This window comes from Planococcus citri, chromosome 1 (assembly GCF_950023065.1).
Source record: "Planococcus citri chromosome 1, ihPlaCitr1.1, whole genome shotgun sequence".
NCBI lineage: Eukaryota > Metazoa > Arthropoda > Insecta > Hemiptera > Pseudococcidae > Planococcus > Planococcus citri.
Genome location: NC_088677.1, coordinates 67,739,959 through 67,762,606, shown reverse-complemented (window position 1 = coordinate 67,762,606; position 22,648 = coordinate 67,739,959). Strand labels below are relative to the sequence as shown.

The following is a 22,648-nucleotide window of genomic DNA, read 5'->3' as shown; positions in this document are numbered from 1 at the left end:
ACCTACAGTTAAGTGCAATTGTAGGACTTTGGTGCTCATTTATGCGAAGTGCAATGCATACGAATGAGCGGGTTGACTTAATTAATACGTTAATTAATATTAATTAATCAGTATTCGTGCCCCACGTTGGGCGCCATAAATGTAGCGGTAGAATTTTACTACAGTTATATGGATGGTTACATATAAAGGTCTAGTCTAGATTGATATGCCCAGTACCCTCAGGGAGGTATCCATGGGGTCAATCTAGAAAATAATCCTATCTACACTTGGTCAGTCCCCAGCAGGTGTCAATTGGGGGGCTGCCCCTAAATATTATCATACAAGTGTGCTCTAAGGCTCAATCAATAGTTTAAGGCTATACCCTTGCCCTATATGTTTCTCCCCTCGAGGGACATTGTACAAGTAATATTATCATTGGATATTTATAAGTATATGAGGCATCCAACACTTACGTGAATAAGAAAGTCAAATTAACTTCAAACACTCTGTATTGTCACGAAACGTTATTACAATGGTTTATTGTGGGGTTTTTTGTGCAATTACTTTGTGTGGTATCTTGACAGTTAATTTACAATGTTTTTACTTTAAACAAGGAAAAGGAATGAGTACCTAAGTACACCTCGAGAATAGGTTGTTTTGATCTTCCGGAAGTAACCTCTTCCTGACTTCAGTGCAAATAATAGATAGTATACCAAGTCAGCTAGTATACATACTATCCCATCATCTTATGAGACTCGGAATAAAGAGTACCACTGACCCACTGTGGCCCCTGAGCTCCATATACCTGGCTAGTTTTATGTCACCAAATTAATAGAATTAATAAATAGAATCAATATGATGAAATAATATTGATGGACAATCCAGGCCCAGTCCTGCCAGTTCAACCAAGGTAGTCCAAGGGAGAACCAGGCAGGACGGCAGTAATATGAAGACTGATTTGTGAGGGTGAAAACTAGCAGAGCTCAGGGTAGAAATATATAAAATCTGGTGGGGATAAAGTGGGGGAATGGTGCGCGCGTTCCTTCTCTATTATTGGTTAATAATTACGTCATGATAAGGGCTAATCCACCCCTGAGATAAGGAATCGCGGCCCGGATATTCGCATCAGGTTGTGTAATTATGTAATATTTTTCTCCCAGTAAGGAGGTATGAATATATTTCTCCCTCTACAGTAGCTTGGTCCGAAATCGGATACAGTGAAGCGTCTTTGTAGCTTGGATATATCATCCAATACAGCAAAATAATTGCATAGTTTCATATTCTTAGTGTACGATAAGTTTTCGAAAACGTTCGACTCGAATTCTCGAGCATAATACGTATAGTATTGCTCTTCTTCGTCCGATAAACTGCTTAAAAAACTGCGGAAGTGGAGATAAGTTTCCCAAGATTTCATTGTATCAGAGGTTCCCAGAATCTCTATAATTTCTGACAATTTTAAAAATTTTTCCTTCTGATGAAAAGTGTCGATTAACGATACCAGTGTCATTCCGCTGCGAAACATGCTTTGCAGAGAAGTGAAATCCCAGATTCCTCGAATCACACGATCGGATTTCTCCTTGCGGCAAATTTCAATCATAGCTCGATAAAGAGCATTTCTCTTCTGTTTATCGAGAGAAACTTTCGTAAACCTCTTCAACAGAGCTTCCACTGCTTGGAAAGATTTTTCATCCACGTAAAAACCGCCTTGCATAATATTCTTATGCTGATAAAGTTTGATAATTTTGTTAGCAACGGAAGATGGACGTTTTTCCAATCTGAGAAGAACTGTAGCCAACCACGGTCCGAGAAAAGCTATGTTCTTATTTTTTTCAAGTTCGCTGAATAGAACCAGAAATTTTTTTTCCAGGGCGTTTGTCGTTGCAGCTGCAGATGTTTTGCTAACCCATTGGTCGTACCATCCTTTAGGCTCGAGGATGACAACTACCTCAGCTTGAGCTTTTTCATCGTTCGTCAGTGAAGATACAAACGTCGATACTGCATCGTAAATAAAAGTATCTGCGGTCGATGTGCGTTTCACGACCACGTAAAACGCCAAGTCCAAAGCTAGCGATAAGATCTCGTTACATTTCTTCTTCAAAAACAACCCGGCAACTAGATCTTTACTGGCTGTTACAATTGTTGACTGATCTTGGATGACTACCTTTGCTTTGGGTATTTTGTCCCAGAAAGTTTTGTATTGGTAGTTGAACTTTTTGGATAATTCTTCAATAGACAATTCTTCGAATTCGTTATTTGAAGAATTCGCGTCGCAGACTGAAGGTGCACTCTGCTCGTTGTCCATTGTCGTAATGCTCCTGAAATGTAAACAAACGTAGGTATAAGTACCTATTTCAAATACGAAAAAAGGGATGCATAAAATTTAGAGCTGTAAATAAGTGGGAAATTAGAGTAGAACCAGCAAAAGAAATCGTATTCAAGCACAACTTCTATAAATTTTTGTCATACGTATGTATGTACATTAGGCTATATACAATATATCACGAAGGAAATCTGTAAAATTTGTTTGGTAAAATGTTTTTTTCAATATGTATTTGAACTTCCATAATGTATTAGCACTAAATAGCCCTAAAGATTATTATTATTTCCAATTACATATACGTATGTTAACCCATTAACTTACTTGAATCAAGGCTTCACAATTCAGTTCTTTGATCTGTCAATAATCACAACAGAATTATAGCTATATGTATTGGCAGTTATTAAAACAAAACATGTATCATCATTCAACAATATGAATATGAATTCACGATAACATCAAACTAAAACTGACGTAGAAAAGAGACTGGAGACTGATTTCATTGTAAGCTTACAAAATATGATGAAAGAGAGGCCAAGTACTACTCTACCAGACCTATCTTTTTGTTTGAGATTCAGGGAATTGATTATCGTAGTTGAAGTGGAACTAGTCAATACCACCTATAGTAAAAGGCCTGAGCGCTGTTTTGTGACGTCATCGCTACTTGGTAGTACTTACGTATCTAACATATCATAATACACTATAGAATTGAATGAAAAATGCACTCAAACGAATTAAATCCTGCGAAAATTTTATTTTTCATATTTTATCTACATGAATAATGAATTTATGATCATGTAGGAATGATTTTAATGAAAAAAAATGAAGAAATTAGGTTATAAACAACACTGTTTTTCAACATTAAAGATGAAAGTTATACATAAACTTGACAAAATTATACCTTTTGGCGGATATTACAACACTCACTGGTGAAATATAATTAAATAATCGTCGAATCTTGTCAAAATCCCACTAAAATCATCTAATTGGTTTGAGATGTTGATGGTTTCTTGATTCTTGATTAGATAACCTTATCCATCCATTGTAGTTGGATGGTTGTATTCACAATGCAGATTTAAAACGCATTTTAGATTATATGGTTCACTATTCATTTCACTGCGATGTTATTCCAGTAAAACACAGGCACTAATACACATCAGTTTTCATTTTTATGCACTTCACAAGATATCTACACATCCGAATCACACAATGTCACAACACAAACAGATCGCGAAAAATTCACTTTTGTACAAAAATAAAGTAATCCAACACCACCAGTAGTTGAAAACAACAATATCTCATCCCTACACCACATTTTAGAACGAATATTAATTAAAATGTCATCATTTTAATAACGTTTTTAACGAAAGTTTTACTCTATTTCACGAACTCGCCATTAAATGTACGTTAAAGTTAAAATTCAAATGGTAAACACAATCGAGCCATCTACTAGTGGTGACGTCAGAAGGTGATAACGATTCAGCGCTCAGGCCTTTTACTATAGGTGGTATTGAACTAGTGGAAGGGATGATTGTTTTATGTTTTCCAGCACATAGATCAATAGTAAGTTATTTTTTGCGAATAGGTTTCATTTAAAACATATCGGACGAATGTGTCACCTATCTAGAAAATTGAAGGAGGAATCTTATTCTTAGGTACCTACCCGTACCTCTACCTAAATAAATAATGCTATGAAACGATTTGTATGTAGATAGATGGTTTTGAAACGTACTAATCATGTATTTAGTTAAAGAAAGATTTCAAATAATACGTTAGAGTGTCTCAAATCATTTAAAAATCAAATATGTTCAAAACGTACTAGAAATCATTTTAACACCAGAAATGTTTCAAATCGACAATCGTTTCAAAATGTGATTTCAAAATTACAGCTTTTCTTCTCTGTGAATTTTCGAAAATTACAAAACTGTTATGAAATGGTTTTCAGATGGTTTGTAGATTGTTCTGAAAATGTAATCAATATACCTACTTAAACAAAGATTTAAAACTCATTTCAAAATATTAAATATGGTTCAAAACTTTAAAACGGTTTCTGGACAGTTTAAGAAACTTACTAAATTTTATTTCTATACCGGAAGTATTTCAAATCGTTTCAAAATAAGTACCTAAGGGCATATAATTTCAAAACTGCAGCTTTTCTCCTATGTGAGACGGTTTATTACAGCCTCACCTTCGGAGACCGGGTTATCTACTAACCATTACTGTAAAAACTACAAACCTTTTCTAATCAAATTTTGCTAATTTTTCAATTTAGTTATTGTCCGCGATCAAATTCAAATTTTCAATTTGGTCACTGAGACCCACAAACTGGGAGTTAATACCCATTTTTTCTCAGGACTTATTTTGATCATTTTTACATTTGTTTCAAAAAATAAAAGAAGACACCAACTGCCAAAAATTGTCACAATTTGAAGTTTTCAAAACTTTGCCAAAAATCGAAAAATTAATTGCGCAGCTGAAATTTCCGTACCTAGGTAGGTACGAGTATCTATTTTTTACAGAAGAAATCGATTCGAAAAATTTTGAAAATTTGAAAATGTGGCGTCGCATGTTTGATTTTTATTAAACCGAGGTCGGTGAGATCAAGTATCTAAGTATTTCAGTAGGTACTTTTTTTATTCAACTATAAGGAGACATGAGATTGTGAAATTTTTTCACAAGTTTGGAAATCTCAAAATTTTCATATTGTTGTGTAATTTTTTTTTCCTAAAACTCAATGTGCCAATGATGATTTTCACCATTTTCAAAAATTCGACAAAAATCAAAGGTCGATAGGTTGCTCCAAATCTGGTTTTAAGATGCGAGTAATACCTAAGTAGGTATATTCAAAGTCTTTCCGTTACCGAAGTTTTTTGACTACCTTCTTAAATACTGTAAAAATTCTGCAGACATTTCGTTTTTCGTACCTATATTGCCCACCTACCTAGTACTAATTGGGTATATTGTGATTTTGCTCATTTTTAAATTCAATGACCTACTCGTACTTATTATCCGTGATCGAATTCAAATTTTCAATTTGGTCACTGAGACCAGGGTTGTTGCGGATCACGGAGATTTGATCTGAATCACGGATCATGAATCATTGAGAAATTTGTGATCCGGATCACGGATCAAAGATCTCCCGGGAAATTGTGATCCAGATCACGAATCACGAATCACTCCAGAAAAAAATGATCTGCATCAAGTTTCACGGATAATTTTTCGGATCATTTCAAGGAAATTGTATAATAAGGTACTAAATTGTTTTTTTTTAATCAAAGATTGAACAAAAACGTGAAAAACGAAGTAGTCTCCATTTTATTTTCAAAAAATTGCAATAACACATTAGGTATACAGGGGTGGAAAAAAGTCAGCCTCAGCTTGCAAATTTGCAGAAATTGAAAAATGAAATTTTCACATTTCAAAAAGAAAAAGTTTTAGTTTTTCGTCAATAAATCAAAAACTAAGCATCCTAGAAAAAAACTAATGACATGGTGTCGATTGGAAATTTAATTCTCTACAATTTTGGTCGTGTGTAATTTTTTCGTAGGTAGTGTCCTTTCGTCTCCAGATCGATTTTTATGAAACTCAGTTTGCAAATTTTTCAAAAAATAATTTCAAAAAGTTTTAGTTTTTCGTCAAAAAATCAAAAATTAAGCATCCCAGCGAAAAACCAATTATTCGTTATCATTAGGTCAAAATCCAACAAATTGAGTTCAACTCCATTAATTTTTAATAAAATCGAATTTTCAAAGCAAAAACATGCAGCAATGCAGCATTACTGGTGAAAAAAAATGATCCGTGAAAAAATGATCTGCGGAAAATTTTGAATCGGATTATAGATCACGAATCGTTGTGGTATAATGATCCGGATCACGGATCATGATTCCTACTGCAGAAAATGATCCGGCTCACAACAACCCTGACTAGGACTCACAAACTGGACAAGGACAGGACACCTTCTTTACAAAATATTCCGAGAGAAGGAGGCAAGGACGAAACTGACGAAACTATATAGAGGTTTTTTTAGGGAGGTGCAAGTGCAATCAAAAATTTGCCCACCAATATGAGAAAAAAAATATCAATTTTGCCAAATTAAATGACGACTTTTTAAAAAATGTAATTTTCCTTTTTGAATTTTTGAAAGCTTCAAACATTCAAATAATGAGTACCTTTGGAATTTCTCAGTGTGGATAATTTTTTCAAAAATCACGAAGTTCAAAAGAAATTTTTATTTTTCACAAATTGAAATTTTATTTTAGGATTTAAATTATTAGATTCATGCGTAAATAGATTATAAAAGCAGCTAATTTTCACTTTGAATTTTTTAATTTCTATTTAAAAAATGATTTACAGTTTTACAGACAGATTCTGAGATTCAATTCATTCGCAATCACAAGTTCGCAACAAAAGAAAATCAAAATAATAAAAAAATTAAAAAAAAAATTAATTTTCAAAAATTATTACTATCGATTTTTTGAATTTGATTATCGATTTTATCGAAATTTGATTGGTTTATCATGAGTATGGCCTGTATGACGTCATTTCATTACATGACGTAATGTTTTGCGTATCAAAACATGTGACAAGTTTCATGAATGTGCTTGATCGTTTATCATTTTTTATTCCAAACCAAGTATTTCGTAATTAAAGTAATGTAAATGTGGTTAGAATGATCATCTGAAAATTAAATTCTCAATGTTACAATTTGTATAACTCTAAGAAGATGACGTCCAAACAACGTAAGTACCTTTAACTATCTTTCGCACGAGATTACCGGTTTAGTAAAAATCGTTCATATTGTTCCAGAATTATTAGATATTCTTCAAAATGAACAATCTCCGTTGGCCAATCGATTACAAATCGCTTCTCGAGTGTTCACCGTAGTCGAACTAAATTCCCTTAAGAATAAAGAAATCACGTTACAATGGTTGCAAAATTTACTATCTAATGAAGAAAACCAAGACGATGTACATTCGACGTTGAAAAATTGTATTACCAATGCTAGTGATGTCTGGTTACACCCGCATCTTTCCGATTCGATTATTTCGGTAAGATGGTTTTTGCTTTACTACTTTACGACTTGTGTCGCATGTTTTAATCTTCTGTGCTTTGTTTTTCACTTTAGATATTGACAAAATCCCAGTGTAGAAGAAATTCGATGGAATGCTGTCTGGAGTTGATGAAAAGCGTGCATTTTTCGCGATACTTCGTACACAATTTACAGAAAATGGCAGATGTCGTAGTTTTCGTTGTGAATTCGATTACCGGTTCGAGTTTAGAAACCGAGCTTATCAATGAGATCCATCGGACCGTTGTGGATTGCATTTTGAACGTGAAAAATAACGCCTTGTACAATCACGATTTAAAGATACTATTTTTCAATCATCTAATCAAATGTTTAGCTGTTATAGCTGCTAATAATGGTAGTCTTGTTCCTGCCATCAAAAATTGCTTCTACCAAGTTCGTAGACTTTTACGTAAATGTACAGATTGATTTTCGTTTGATCGATATTAAATCAACGTCGTATTTTAATTTCAGGTTTTGTTCACCGATTCCGAGTTTAGAAACGCGTTCACCAAATACATCGCTGGAGATCGGGATCCATCAGATCGTAACCAATATGTCGTTGATATAACTGATAAACTTCGAAGTTACCCGGATCGTTTAACCGATGAATTATTATCTCTATCGTATTCCTTGCTGATGTCCGGATACTTGATGAGCAACTCGAATAATAATTCCAAATTCAAAGTATTCGTTGCTTTAAACCAGTTCGTTAATATATCTCCGTATCCATTCGGTACTCGAACATCCAAAGAAATTGTTCTCGATTCGAAAAGTATTTCCGTTGCGACTGGTTTGATAGAGAAAATAATCGAGCACGATTTACCGTTGGATTCGAACGTAGCTACTTTCACGTTAGCTGATTGGCTCAATGTGCTGGTCGATGAAGTGTTGGATAATGTGGACGATTCCGTAGACGTGCCAACGTTACGATTGCTTAAATGTATATTGAATTGTAATCCTCATGCTATCGAGTACTGTATAAAAAAGTTCGCTGAGAACGTGATGATGGTGAAGAAATCAGATCCGGCGGTAATCTCGTTGTATTCGGATCTTTGTATCGATGTCTTAAACGTTTATATCAAATTGAGTCGTATGCATAAGTTAATTTCTGCTTTACTGGTCACAATGAATGAAAATTTGGACGATTTTGACGAGTCTTCTGTTCCTGATAAGTTCGACATTCTACCTCAGCAAATTTTCATCAAGATTCAGTCAGCTATTACTAATTTACCGAGCACTGTGCAAAATGTAGCGTTACTTAATACTCTGTTGTATCATTTAGAAAAGGACTGTATCGCTAAATTGAAATCAGATAAAAGTAAACGTGTTGGTGAGTAGAAAAGTAATACTTGAGATGTATTTCTAATTAATAATTATAGAAAGTATTCACGATACGATTTGATTCGTTTGTTGTAGATCCTAGACTAGCGTTGTTATTCGATGTCGTTACTTACCTCATTTCGAGATTCATTTCCGGTACAAGAATCGTCGATCATTCGGTTCCAGATCTTGTTCAAAGTAAATTCGAAGAATTGATGAATAACTTATCAGCATTATTGAATGAATTTGGCAAAGCTTTGATATCTAAGGAACACGTAAGTTGTTGGAAAATTTCACCGAAGTGATAATTACTTTAAATACACGTGATTCAATTTATTTTTTTCTCAACAGGATGCGAAACTAATGGAGTCATATTTACACACTTGTTATACATGGGGTGAAATGCAAATGGTATTCATGGCGTACGAATCATCTCGACGAAGAGTTCCTAAACAAGCCGGAAATTATGGAAAATCTGCGACAAACTTGGTTTATTTGCATCCGTATTTGACCGATTTTCATTGGGGATTGATCGCCCAACGAGTGAAAAATTTCGGAGATGAAAACTGTCTAAAATTACTGGTAAGAAAAAAATCCTTCTCGATTAACAAAACCATTTTGCAATATTTTCTAAAAATAATCCTTCTATGTAATTACAGAATGACTTAATTTTACAAAAAATCCACGCTTTGCCATATTTGGAAGATGAAACCGAAGGACCTTATATAGACGAAGGACCAGCAACCGTCTGCGCGAATTATCTCAAAGACAACGCCGATGGTAAATGGCTGACACAGCATGCTGGAGAATTCGCTCATTTACTCAAACCTATTGACGTTTTTAAAATGGCCAAGTCGTTAGTGACTTACTATGAGATGAACGAAGTTGAAGATTTATCCTCGATCAGTGAAGATATTCAGGAAACCAAGTAATTCAACTTTTCTGTTATGCGAATCAGTCGAAAAAATACATCGAAATCTTCGGATTATTATTAATCGTGTGATTTTACTACTCGACAGGCCTCTGGTGTTATCTTTGTTGTGCTGGTCATTCCGCAGTATCAGTAAACAATTCGCCGCTTGCGGATTGAAAGAACCGAAACGAATTCTGCACATCATTGATTTCGAAAAAATGCTCCAAACTGAGAGCGAAAACGACGACGAGAATAAAACCGAGGCGACTGTAGCTGTTAAAACGGCCCTAGACGAAATATGCTCCTTGATATCGAAAGATTTCGAATACGTTGATGAATCGTTCGAAGTTTCCATCGAAAAGTACTTTGAATTTGTGCTCAAATATGAATTTTTCGTTTACAAAAAATAATTTTGGTTTAATTTTTCATCGTCAATTTTTACAGGAACTTGATTCTATTGAATTCACTATCAACTGCTTACCTTTCGAAAGAGAATAAATCGGTGCTGTTCTATTTAACGTTATCGTTGGTGAAAAATCTCATCAAATTGAAACCCAAGAATGCAGATTTAGAGAAATGTTTGGACAGTTCTTGTAGATTATTGCTAAGTAAGTAATCGATCGTTTTGAAATAATTACGAAATTTGATACTGATCGCGAGCGTATATTTTTTCGAGCAGATTTTTCCCAAGACGTTATCGTAGCAGAAACATTGAGTATTAACGAAGAACTAGTCTGGATTTATCGCGGTGTTAGAGGCACCTCGTGTTGTCAACCTGTTATGGAATGTTTATGTAAAATGAGTGGAGTTACCTTCGAAAGCGTCATTGCTTCTGATGATTCGATCGCAGATAGAATGGAAGTAGTAGACCTCCAAGAGGAATCGATTAGTTTGGATGTGAGCGGTTACGTAAGTAAAATTAATTGTTCTATGTGACTTAAGACTTGAGTTTTAATTTTTGAAATAATTTTAATGTGATTATGTTTCTACGATTAAAGGAGGACCAATTATCAGAGCCGACGGTGGGAAATATATCCAAATTGAATCGTTATTTGCGATTGGCTATGAAAGAGAAGAATCAGCAAGTTAAACAACGTATATTAGCCAAAGCATGTCGTCTTGTTCAAAAGTATATATCGACTGACGATAAAGATGATCTATTATCCATTTTGCCGGTCACAAAAGGATTCATGAAGATATTTACCGACGTTATTCAGAATAAAAAAGTAAGCTAATGAAAAATTGTCTTTCTATTCTATTTCAATTATATCACTTCCTGCTCCTAGATACTTTTTTCCCGCAAAGTTTACGTTTTACCTATTTTTGTTATTTTTGTCCCATCTTTCGCAGCTTTCTTTAAAAGTTTTTTTTTTTCATCTATCAAGAATCCCATTTTTTTGCCAAAGCTGCCAAAAAAGTTGAAAAGTTTTTTTTTTAAGCCAAAGTGGGAAAAAAATTGTTTTTTTGTTAAAAATGACATATTTTGCCATGTTTGCCAACATTCTAAAAAAATCTAGCTTTTTTGCCAAAATTACTGAGATATGTAATAAATCCTGCTTTTTTGTCAAAATCACCTGAACTTCAGCTTTTTTTGCTGAAAATTGCCGCAAATCTGGCTTTTTTATTAAAGTTACTCACAATACTTTTTTTTTCAAACTTGCCAAAAAATGGCAAAAGAAACGGCTTTTTGGTTAAATTACTAAAAAGTTTTAATTCGTTTTCAAAATGGTCGTTTTTTTCAAAGTTGTCAAATATCGAACAAAACTGTTTTTTTTTTGGCAAAATTGGAAAACAGTTCAGTTCTTTGAAAATTATTGAAAATTTTTCCCTTTTTTGGAAAATTGTCAAAAATTTACTTATTTTGTTAAAGTTGCCAAAAAAAATAAATCTTGTTTTTTGGTAAAAATTGAAATCTGGCTCTTTTTTGTCAAAAATTCAGCTTTTTTGCCAAAGTTGCCAAAAAATGAAAAAATTTATTTTTTGCCAAAAATGACAAAAAACTTTATTTTGTTTCCTAAATTCTTACAAAAGTCAATTTTTTTGCTGAGATTGTCAATAAATGAAAAAATTCTGCTTTTTTGTCAAAATCACGTGAAAATTTATTCTTTTGTTTTTTTTTGTCCAAACCACCGTACTTAAGATCTTTTTTTTTGACAAAGTTGTCAAAAAATTGAAAAATTTGCTGTTTTAATAATTGTACCAAATTACCTCGATTTTTCACCAGAAATATTAAAAAATACAACTTTTTTTGCAAAAATTGCCGAAAATAAGTATTTTGCAAAAGTTTTAAAACATTCTGATTTTTTCTATACGTGGGAGAAAATTGTGATTTATTGCCAAAGTTGCCACAATCGCCAAAAATTCTGTTTTTTTTTCAAACATGGCAAAAAATCCTGTTTTATTGCCAAAATTGCAAAAAAATTACCAAAAATTCTGCTTGTATCGTCAAAATCCCCAAAAATTTAGCCTTTTTGCCCCAGCTGCCAAAAAGTTGAGCATTTTTACCAAATTGCCCAAAAATCCTGTTTTTAGCCAAAATTATCCAAAATTTATTTATTTTTTCCCAAAATTGTAAAGAAATCCATTTTTTTCCAAAATTGTCAAAAATTGTCAAAAATCTCATTTTTTTATCAAAATTAACTAAAAAGTCTCACTTTTTTCCCAAATTGTTGAAAAGTCCAGCTTTTTTGCTTACTTTCTCAAAATATCTTGCGTTTTTCAAAAATTTCCAAATATATCAGTTTTTTTTACTAAAATTGCCTAAATCGCTTAAATTTTTTTTCGTTTTCTAATTTTCTTTAAAAATTAAAAATTTAGATCTGTAAAATATTTCCTACATCTGAGAAAATGTCTTGTTTATTAAACTCCTTTGTAGTATGTTGCTCCATACACTATCAATCATTTAATCTGAATTTAATTTGCTTCCAGTTCGGAATTCGTTACGCCATGATCGATCTTTGTTTCGAGTTAATTTCATTCGCTGTCAACGTAAAAAGCACCGAAGATGAGTTACTAGTTGAAGCTATAGAATTACTATTCAGCATATGTAAAGTTCGAATGCCCCTTGTACTGGATCGAATTCCAACTTTCTACCTTTGTTATAAAAATTTATTCATCGAAACGGCCAAAAGATCCACCGAAAGTTGCAGAAACATTCAAACGTTGGTCTGCGCTGCCCATAAATTGGAAAAGTAAGTTGTAATTCGAGATAATTCTATGCTCACAAAAAACAATTCGATTTAACGATATTAATTTAATTTTACAGATTGACTGACGTATTGTATAAGAATAAAAAAGACTTTACGAAAACTTCAATCAGTGCTGTGGGAGATTTCATCGAAGTGTTTGCTCATCACAGTATCGAAGAAGATGTCAAAGTAAGTGATTTTTACATTTACATCGTCAAATGACAAATAAATATGTACCAGAATTAGTCGCTAAAATTCATTTTTAACCGAATAGATGCATTTGAAAAACGTTGTCAGTTGTTGGATCGGTATAAGCGACGTGTACGTGCAGCATTTTCTATCCTCCGCTCTGTCTCCAGTAGCTCAGAAGTTATTTCAACAGTTGTACTCCGATTATAATAAGTACTATAAGTTTACCGGTAAAGTGTAATATTGTTATGTGATTTTGTGTTCCAAATTTTGAAGTTTTTTTTACGTGGATTTTTTTTTGTAGTGATCATATTCATAATATTATCGTTCGTTTTTGTAATAAGTACTCCTATTCCTATTCTAAATTGAAAAGAAAAGTTGTTGGTTAATTTTTGAATGAATGAATTGAGAAATGTTCTCGAACCGATTTCTAATTTCTGTTTTGTCAAACAACGAATAATCCTATTAATAAACTGTTTTGTCAGGAATGTCATTATTATATTCAAATTCTCCGGAAAAGGAATTTTCCAATTAGAAGTACACCTTTACGTGTTCGTGTAATTCTATGGGCATTACAATTTTGATTACCTGACTTATCAATTAACATAAATACTCGAGTATTATCAGCTTTTTTGACGTTACGACGGATGTAGTCACGAAGTTCTCGCCTTCCAAGTAGGTATATTTCCCCTACCTCTGGGTGACATTAATTTAATTCCATGAATCCTTCACTTATTCCTCTACCAACGTAAACTTTCTTCCTTTCCAATCTAAATTTCGAAAAATTGAATCTGCGTAAGTAAGTATAAGTACATAGGGCTATAACCGTGATATTAATGTTGATTAGTCGATGATTCATAATCGAGAGTTTACATTGGTGTGTGATTTATAGCTCAATCTACGTCATTGAAGTGTATCAGTACCTATTTATAAAATGAATTGTATTCGTGTCCTACAGGCAATTACGTAAATAAAACGCTATCTATCTCGCTAATCGCTCGAGTGATCAAACACGTGTGTTTTCTAATCATAATTAGATAAAATAAATCATCCAATTCAACTAAAAAGTAAAATAGACGATTTTGGGTTATTTACCTTTTACTTTACTTAGATACAAGGGAAAAAACCTTTACAGCTCGTCAACTAGACCGATCGAGCAGAAATTTGATTCACTGAAAGAGCATGTCACCCATACCTCAGAACCAAATTTTCAGCTACCGAAGTTGATTTTTTGGCTTCTGGTGAATCAGAATCTTTTAAAATGACGGAATAGCCGATTTATTTATTAATTTTCTACAAAAAGAGCAAATATGAAGATAGAAATTTAAAACTCGGTTTACATACTAAAGTCACCCTACTGAATCGGTTGCCACCATTTTCCAGCCGATCTGGAGCCTCCAGCGAAATTTGATTTTTCTCCAGCAATTTGAAATTGTTCCAGAAAGCGTTGTAATGAACTTCGACACCTGAAAATTTAATCCCATCATAATTTGAACATTTCAAATCGATCAGGTCAGGTGAATCACAAATCCAAGGTGAGGACTTAAAAATGTATTTTTTTTCCTGCAAGTCTTTGTAGAATTATTAGTAGGTAAGTACAAGTTAAAAAATCTCAAATTTAAAAAAAAATCCAAAATTGTCTATTTTTGCAGAAAATTCATCAAAATTTCGCCAATCTCCCTAAGTTGGCCCCCTAGAGCATTTTCTCAATCTTAGGCAGACAGAAAACTGCCCCCTTCCCCAAAAAAAGGTGTATCTGAATTTTTTCCAGTCTATAATGAATGTCAAGAACCATTGAAAAAATACTGTTGATACAAACATCATTGATTTTTTTAAAATTTCTTTTGCATTTTTGAAAATACAAAAAAATTTTCCGAAGAAATTTTGAAGTTGAATGACAACTTTCGTGTCACTATTTAATTTTAATGGATTGAGGAGGCCTAGGGATTTGCTCGATACATGCAATTCAATTCAACAAGATCATCAAGACGAACAATTTTTCACAACCCAACTTTACTTTATCAATTTGGAATTTTGATGGATGTATAAAATCTTGAAAAAATGACTTGGAGAAAATCGTTGAGCATCTGAAAGCAATTTTCAAGAATTTTTTTGAATATGTACCTATATTACTTCAAAAATGTTAGGTTGTGACGAAGCTGCATTATAATGTCAAATTTCAGGGGTAAAATTCTATTTTTTTTTTAAATTAGGAAAATCTTGAAAATTTTAGTTGTTGAGGTATGAAACTGATATTTATGAAGTAGCATTCCATTTTTGACCTTCTAACTCGATTGAACGCTAGTTTGAGCCTCCATGGAGACTCCAACTGATTTTTAAATCCATTATTTTGAACAAAATTTCTCTAAAATGTCTCAAATAAAATTCAAAGCCATTCCTACAAATCCATATTCGTTTTTATAGCGACCCTTTGCATCAATTTAAGAACAACTTTCCAAAATTCATGAGTATATTTACACTTATTTTTCTTCGACAGTTGACTTCACAAAAAAAATAAAAAGTGATGTCTTGATTTAATGAGGCAAAAAGGATGTTTTGATCCTGTAAAAATGTACTTTTGAATCAGTCATGATTGTGGGTGTAGATCAATATTCATTAAGTAAAAGAATTTATGAGAAAATTGAGACAAAATTTACGGTTTTGGATTTTTTTTAAAATTTGACATTTTAATATTTGTAAATAAAAACGCTTTTCAACACTTTAGTAATATAAACCAAGTTTAATAGGTACTTTTATATTCACGTTAGTACTCTTTTTGTAGAAAATTAAAATATTTCAATAGGATAATATTTTCCTTATTTTAAAAAATTCACTGAAAATCGAATATTATAAACTTCTCAGGTCTAGGTAAAAATATGCTCTTTCAGTAAGCCAAATTGCAGCTCGTTCGGAGTTCATCTGTTAACTATAAAGGTTTCCTTTGTATAGGTAACGAAATCCATCCCAAAATTCGTCAAAAATCTTATCATTTTCAAATTAAATAATGAATAATCCGATGAGTAGAAATCATTCTAAGCATCTAAATTAAAAACCTCTTCTCTACAATCCATGTTAAAAAGAACATCTCTCTTCTCTTTGAACGAAAATGACTGTGATGTAAATAAAAATACCTACCTATATCATTTTCATTTAGATTTACATAATTGTTATTTTTGATTTATCAAGTAGATTTAATATTCCTCATATCGCTTATGACATAATTGTGCGGACATTATGCTGTTTGGTAAAAATTTGATTATTTTAAATAATTATTTCACGAGAGTGGGTTTGCATGAGATATAAATTTATTGTTTTTTATCAGTAATAGAGAACCGATAAGATTATATAAAACATATCAACAAGCTAATGAAAATTTCTGCGCATTTTTCCGAATTAAATTTACTTATTACATCGACGTGAAGGTTTTTCCTTTTGGTTGTATGAAGTTACATTAAAGCAGCACTAGCAGCAGCCTTAATTCGGTACCTATTCGTGATGATCCTACGTAATAATAAATTATGATAAATTTCGTAGGCTACTCAGCTATTATTATACAATTATAGTGACGATTTACTTTAATGTGAATCATTGTTCGTGTAATTGGATAATAATATTATAAGTAGGTACTTGGATTCACAATAAACATCAGCGTAGTGATTCACTCCACTAGAACAATTCATTTTCACCCTTCAAGATTCTCATTTTCAGTTCTGATCTGAAAATTACGAAGTGCTACATAAGTACATGTTTTCATCATTTTAATATTGATCGTTTGATATTTCATTTGAAAATCCATGAAGAAATTGGAAACACTTCACATAATTCAGTGATTCAATGTGTTTCTCATTTCTGAATTTGAATCCACTTTCCTCCTACCCTCCCCCATCCCTTATCACATAAAAAACCGAAGGAAAAGCACACCAAAGGGAGGTTTCCAATTCTACGTGTATTTTTATTACCCTCATTTTTCATACGAGATATTAAAACGGTCGGCGGCGATTCGAACGTAAGATGAGCCTTTGAAAATGCGGAAATGAAAATAAAAATTGTACCAAATTTTGGCGCCAGTTAGCGGACTCGCCAATTTGGCGAGTCCGCTATCACCAGGAGCGCTACTGTCACATGTTGATTATGGGATACGAGGTTATCACACACCATTGTTGATTATGGTGGTGTACAGATTTAAGATGTTTTTTCAATTAATTATTAAATTATATTATTGTTTTGACGAAAGTGGATGATTGTAATGTGAAAGGAATATGATGCCATATATCACAAAGTGTACATTATTCTCAAAAATCATCTTCATGAGAAATGATACTGTACTAGGGTGTCCAAAACTTAGTTCATGTTATCAAAATTCGCGTATATCTCAAGAACGGAGCCTTTAGCAAAAAAAACTGATGACATTGATCTGAAAGTAAATTTAATCCTCTACAATTTTGTTCATAACATTTTCCATCTTTGGATGTACTGTTCCCTCAGAAATTCAACTTTTATGCCAAAACATACAAATGCCAAAAAATGAAAAACTGTTTACGTGCGTGTATCTCAAGAACCAAGCATCCTAGGGAAGGTTAATTACACTCTACTAAAAGAAAATTTCAGCCTCTACAATTTTGTTCATAACTATTTTTATCGAAGGATGTACTGTTTGTCCAGAAACTCAATATTGATGTCAAAATGCATGAATTCAACATTGTTCTTTTTTTGTGAAATTCATGTTTTTTGACATAAAAGTTGACTTTCCTGACGAATGGTGTATCCCAGTGAAAAAATGGTAAGGAACAAAATTGTAGAAGATAAAATTCCCTTTCAGATTAAGGTTATCAGTTAGTCCTAGGAGGCTCCGTTCTCTAGATGTATGCCAACTTTTACAATAAACCCATTGTTATCCTAATGTTTATTGTAAAATCATCCCATAACTAACAGCCTGCAACCAAAATCTGTAGAGTGCGTACTTTGGTAGCGGACTTGCCAATACATATTTAAATAAAACACCGAACCACCAATACGAAATCATCAAAACGAAAATAACCTTGAACGGAAGCTCTGACGCATGCGTACAAACACCATGGCAATTTCACTTCCACTCCTACTTTATACTTATCTTCGCTAATAATTTACGTACTGTACATGGTTTTTTTCTTCGTGTTATGCGAATGCGATTCCGGGCTTGGTTGTGTATGATTTTGTCATCGGTGTTTCGTTCGGCCAACATTTTGGCATTTTTGTTTCAAGGTTAAAAAAATAATCGAAGTTATTTCTGAATTGTCGACTGTCTAAAAGTAAGTACTCTATACTCTGTGTGGTCAAACTCTAATTACATCTTTAGAATTTAGATTGTTACGTCACATTATCAAACCGTCGTGCATAATATGGTTCATAGGCAGTAGTCAGTGTACTCGATAACCCACGTACTAGGTAGCTATCTTACGTACTTATTTTACCATTTGCAGGAGAAATACAAGCAATCCAGATGTCGTATCCGCCGCCGAATCAACCTGGTTATCCGCCAGCTCCATATGGTTCGTTTTCATACCTATTTAGAATGTTATCAGCGTCATATTTTCTCGAATAAATCATCATTTGATCGATATTTTAGGTCAGCCTCAATCTCAGCCTCAGCCTGGTGGAAACTACTACCCGCCTCCGTATCCTCAACCAGCTGGATACCCTCCTCCAGCTGTCGGCTATGCTCCTCATCATCAGCAACAACCTGTAGTCACTCAGCAGCCACTTCCATCGCACCAAGGGCAATATGGTCCTCCTGCGGGTACGAATCGAATCTCAAATTGCTTTTTATCAGCGTTAAAAAAGTCATCTTTATTCTAACATCGGTTTTTTGTGAATTTTCAGACGGTTGGATGGCGTTACCAGCCCAAGTGCCAGTTAATGTGCCATCAGGTCTTCAGTATCTAACGACCATAGATCAGTTAATGGTTAAACAGAAAGTTGAGCTTTTAGAAGGTAATTGAACTGTTAATGTTTTGATGTGATATTCGTTATTTGTAGGCAAATGCAATTGGATCGTTTGTTCAAGTGTTTCCTAAATTGAAAAATTCGTGTACTAGAGTCGGCGTGTTTCTGTTTGCTTTCGATGTGGGTCAACGATTTGTTATCGTTTTTTCATGTGTTTCGTTCCGCTTCGGGTGTTTTTTTTTTCAACGATATGACTTTAAATTTGAATTTTATGGGGTTTTAAATTTTCTGCTATTAAACCTCGTTGTTGTCATTTTTATAGCGTTTATTGGATTTGAAACCAATAATAAATATACAATTAAGAACAATCAAGGCCAGAAAGTGTTTTACGCGGTTGAAGATAACGACTGCTGTACTCGATTGTGCTGTGGTGCGATGAGATCGTTCGATATCAAGATATTGGATAATTACAAGAACGAAGTCATCCATATCCGTCGTGATTTAGCCTGCAGTTCGTGTTGGTTCCCATGTTGTCTTCAGGTAACGATTCCAGCTTCCTTAAGAAAACCCTAAAACACTTGGTTTTACTTCGAATGCATTTCAAAACGAATAATTATGGTTTTGTTTACAGAAATTGCAAGTATTTTCACCTCCCGGTAATTTAGTCGGTTCGGTCGAGCAGACTTGGAGCATATGTACTCCAGAATTCGACGTTAAAAACGAAAGCGGTAGCACTGTGCTGAAAATCGAAGGACCTATATGCCGATACGGTATCTGCGGCGATGTTGAATTCAAAGTATATTTTCATCTGCATACAATTTGTTCTCCATTAGTTTGTTTTTTTTTTACTTTTATTAAACCCCTATCCTATTTTTATAGGTTTTATCGCTCGACAAATCAGCTGTTGTCGGTAGAATTTCAAAACAATGGAGTGGTCTGATGCGGGAAGCTTTTACGGATGCGGATTATTTTGGTATTTCATTCCCACTTGATTTAGACGTCCGTATGAAAGCTGTCATGATTGGCGCCTGCTTTTTAATAGTACGTATTGATTTTCACTCGCTGTAACAAGGTGAAGAGTACAAGTGTACGTATAAAATACGCCGAATTTTAACCATTGATTTTCTTCTTTTCCTTGTATAGGATTTCATGTACTTTGAAAAAACAGCCAACGAGGAACACGACGGAATTGGTCTTTGCTAATATCTACCTTACTCATGCTGTCTGCAATTTGTTTTTTTCATTTAAGTACAACTTATTGTTTTTCCCAAAGTTTGATATTGTTGGCACAAGTTTTTTTTTTACTTTTTGCATGATTGTTACTTTTTTGGTTAAATTTTGATCGAAATTTATACGTACGTACTTAAATATTAAGCAGAGTTTAAGTACACACTTATGATACTGTGTCATGTCGTTTGAGTTTTTAAAATTTGTTTTATTATTGTTTTATTATTATTTTTTTAATACGTTCGTGTATCTTATATTTTACTCATTGTTTAACACTAAAGAAGAAGATTTTAATTACGTTAATTTTAATGTTACTTATTATTGAAATACCGGTTCAGCGATCTTCGAGCTGTTGGTGGCCAATCTATTTGCAACTGATCACGGGGAGTCGCGTAGCGAAGTGCCTGAATTCTTTTATATTTTTTAACGTCAGCTAATAGACAATGCTAGCTGCTCCAAGATCGCTATAAAATGTTGAATGTTATTTTTGTATTATTTCTGTAATATTTTTGTTCGAGTATCAGAGTGAATTGTTTCATGTTTCAGTTCCAGTTTACCAGTGTTCTTTCCATGTTTTCCACTCTGACGAGCTCTTTTCCTATGTAATCGAAAATTCCAAAATTATAATTTGTTTAATAATATCGAAATACCTCTAATTCTTCTTTTCTTCCGTACGTTACCAATTGTTTTGGTAAAAGACGTTGGCATTTTTTTGTGCATTTAGTTATGAAATTTAATTATCTATCTACAGAATGGCATTTGTATTTTTTTAAATATTTTACAACGTTTAATCAGTTTTATTATTGCATATTATATTACTTATATGAACTGTATGCTTTTTATGAATCTGATAAAGAAATGTTTTTAACTCGAATGATTTCTCTTTGGCTACTGATGATTTATGAATGATGAAGATGAACCTGATGATACTGAGCTGATGAACGCAAATCATTGATTCTTCAAAAAAATCAATGACCTATTTCTCTGAGTGTTGACACACAAATATATGATTCAACGCCAAGTATAAAATAAATTTAAAACTCATTTTTTTAAAAAAAAATTTAAAAATTCATTCAAATCAAAAATTTATAGTTAAATTTTAAATAAAATAAAAAACAAAAAAATCCACCGAACACATCGCGGTAATTACCTCGTATTTCTCAGTATTTCTTAATCGCACCTCATCCACCTGCAAGCTGACAAAATAAAATCTATCTCTGATAAGAAAGTTCACACGTTTTCACGTTTTCTCTTCTTCTCTCTTTACATTTTTCGGCGTGGAACCGGAGTCGGTTGAAATTTTGTCGAATTAAATAATTAATTATAATTCGCAAACATGGTGAGTTTCTTCAAGTAATTTCATAACAATCTGATGTAGTTTGCTAACATGTTTTTTTGTTTCAGTCGTTAATAATACCTGAAAAATTTCAACACATCCTTCGTATCATGAATACGAACATAGACGGTAAAATTAAGATCATGTTTGCATTGACTGCAATCAAAGGTATCGGTAGACGTTTTTCCAATATTGTATTGAAGAAAGCTGATGTTGATTTAGACAAGAGAGCCGGCGAATGCACCGATGAAGAGGTAAATTTTGGGCACCATCTTAGTAATTTCTTCATATAACTTATTTGAGTGTTGTGAGTTCTTTCGGATAATCGAAGGAATTCAGCTGCAAGTCATGCACAATCAACGGTCGTCTCATTTTTTCATAATGTTTTCGATTGGTAGTTTGTGCTACATTAATGGTATAAGACGGTCAATGTGTTTCTGCTCACGTAAGCGAAACACTCGAACGTTTTATTCTACATGGTTAATTACATATTGATGATTAACTGTCTGCATTTTCAAAATGAGATGCTAATCCGTTATTGATTATTGTTTTATGGTCAGGTCGAGAAAATCATTACTATTATGACGAACCCTCGTCAGTATAAGATTCCCGATTGGTTTTTAAATAGACAGAAGGATATCGTCGATGGAAAATACTCTCAAGTATGTATTGTTTTCGTACTATAAGGTAATATTATAATTTATTATATTAATTTCGAGGAATTTTAATCACTTTGATTTTCCGTAGTTGGCGTCTTCTAATTTAGATAGTAAACTTCGTGAAGATTTAGAACGACTGAAGAAAATTAAGGCTCACAGAGGTCTTCGTCATTATTGGGGGTAAGTTACTGACGAATAGACGATGTGTCAAGTTCGTTTTTTTTTCTATTTTAAAAAAAATACACTTGGTTTTTTATGCGTACCTGTATTTACCCTTTGCAATATCTGAAAAGTAATGATATTGTGTGTTTGTTTGCAGTTTGAGAGTACGTGGTCAACACACTAAAACTACCGGACGTCGTGGTAGAACAGTAGGTGTATCAAAGAAGAAGTAATTCGTAAACTTGGAATTTCCATGTATTATTTTATATTCGCCACTTGTTGTACTATTTGAATAGAGATGATCTTTTAATAACATGTCTTCGTCGAATTATTTATTTCACGTTATCGTTTCGTTTTTTCAATGACTA

General features: G+C 33.1%; 4 protein-coding genes across 4 annotated transcripts; 3 read left to right on the top strand and 1 right to left on the bottom strand.

The window, feature by feature from the left end:
- Positions 1–470: 470 nt before the first annotated feature.
- LOC135833493 (uncharacterized) lies at positions 471–3,808 on the bottom strand. The gene is made up of 2 exons (XM_065347355.1): positions 2,621–3,808; positions 471–2,294 (listed from the first exon to the last, which is right to left on the bottom strand). The coding sequence occupies exon 2, from the start codon at positions 2,279–2,281 to the stop codon at positions 1,118–1,120; it is 1,164 nt and encodes a 387-aa protein (XP_065203427.1). The 5' UTR covers positions 2,282–2,294; positions 2,621–3,808; the 3' UTR covers positions 471–1,117.
- A 3,055-nt stretch (positions 3,809–6,863) lies between these two features.
- Positions 6,864–13,462, top strand: LOC135833492 (uncharacterized). Its single transcript, XM_065347354.1, has 14 exons — positions 6,864–7,035; positions 7,103–7,344; positions 7,422–7,757; positions 7,836–8,694; positions 8,781–8,959; positions 9,036–9,266; positions 9,344–9,612; positions 9,704–9,958; positions 10,042–10,205; positions 10,277–10,506; positions 10,596–10,823; positions 12,526–12,788; positions 12,863–12,974; positions 13,060–13,462. The coding sequence occupies exons 1-14, from the start codon at positions 7,020–7,022 to the stop codon at positions 13,213–13,215; spliced, it is 3,540 nt and encodes a 1,179-aa protein (XP_065203426.1). The 5' UTR covers positions 6,864–7,019; the 3' UTR covers positions 13,216–13,462.
- Positions 13,463–18,065: 4,603 nt separating this feature from the next.
- Positions 18,066–20,997, top strand: scramb1 (scramblase 1). The gene is made up of 8 exons (XM_065347352.1): positions 18,066–18,262; positions 18,434–18,502; positions 18,580–18,750; positions 18,834–18,944; positions 19,219–19,436; positions 19,528–19,692; positions 19,776–19,937; positions 20,040–20,997. The coding sequence occupies exons 2-8, from the start codon at positions 18,454–18,456 to the stop codon at positions 20,097–20,099; spliced, it is 936 nt and encodes a 311-aa protein (XP_065203424.1). The 5' UTR covers positions 18,066–18,262; positions 18,434–18,453; the 3' UTR covers positions 20,100–20,997.
- A 305-nt stretch (positions 20,998–21,302) lies between these two features.
- On the top strand, positions 21,303–22,595 carry LOC135833491 (small ribosomal subunit protein uS13-like). The gene is made up of 5 exons (XM_065347353.1): positions 21,303–21,462; positions 21,528–21,713; positions 22,020–22,121; positions 22,207–22,298; positions 22,438–22,595. The coding sequence occupies exons 1-5, from the start codon at positions 21,460–21,462 to the stop codon at positions 22,511–22,513; spliced, it is 459 nt and encodes a 152-aa protein (XP_065203425.1). The 5' UTR covers positions 21,303–21,459; the 3' UTR covers positions 22,514–22,595.
- Positions 22,596–22,648: the final 53 nt, after the last annotated feature.

Coding starts and splice junctions, on each gene's coding strand:
- LOC135833493 (XM_065347355.1), bottom strand. CDS start 2,281: ATGGACAACGAGCAGAGTGCACCTTCAGTCTGCGACGCGAATTCTTCA.
- LOC135833492 (XM_065347354.1), top strand. Junction 7,345..7,421: donor TTTCCGATTCGATTATTTCG/GTAAGATGGTTT, acceptor TTTTCACTTTAG/ATATTGACAAAATCCCAGTG. Junction 9,959..10,041: donor TTCGAAGTTTCCATCGAAAA/GTACTTTGAATT, acceptor CAATTTTTACAG/GAACTTGATTCTATTGAATT.
- scramb1 (XM_065347352.1), top strand. CDS start 18,454: ATGTCGTATCCGCCGCCGAATCAACCTGGTTATCCGCCAGCTCCATAT. Junction 19,693..19,775: donor GCGGCGATGTTGAATTCAAA/GTATATTTTCAT, acceptor CTATTTTTATAG/GTTTTATCGCTCGACAAATC. Junction 19,938..20,039: donor TTGGCGCCTGCTTTTTAATA/GTACGTATTGAT, acceptor TTCCTTGTATAG/GATTTCATGTACTTTGAAAA.
- LOC135833491 (XM_065347353.1), top strand. Junction 22,122..22,206: donor TCGATGGAAAATACTCTCAA/GTATGTATTGTT, acceptor GATTTTCCGTAG/TTGGCGTCTTCTAATTTAGA. Junction 22,299..22,437: donor GGTCTTCGTCATTATTGGGG/GTAAGTTACTGA, acceptor GTTTGTTTGCAG/TTTGAGAGTACGTGGTCAAC.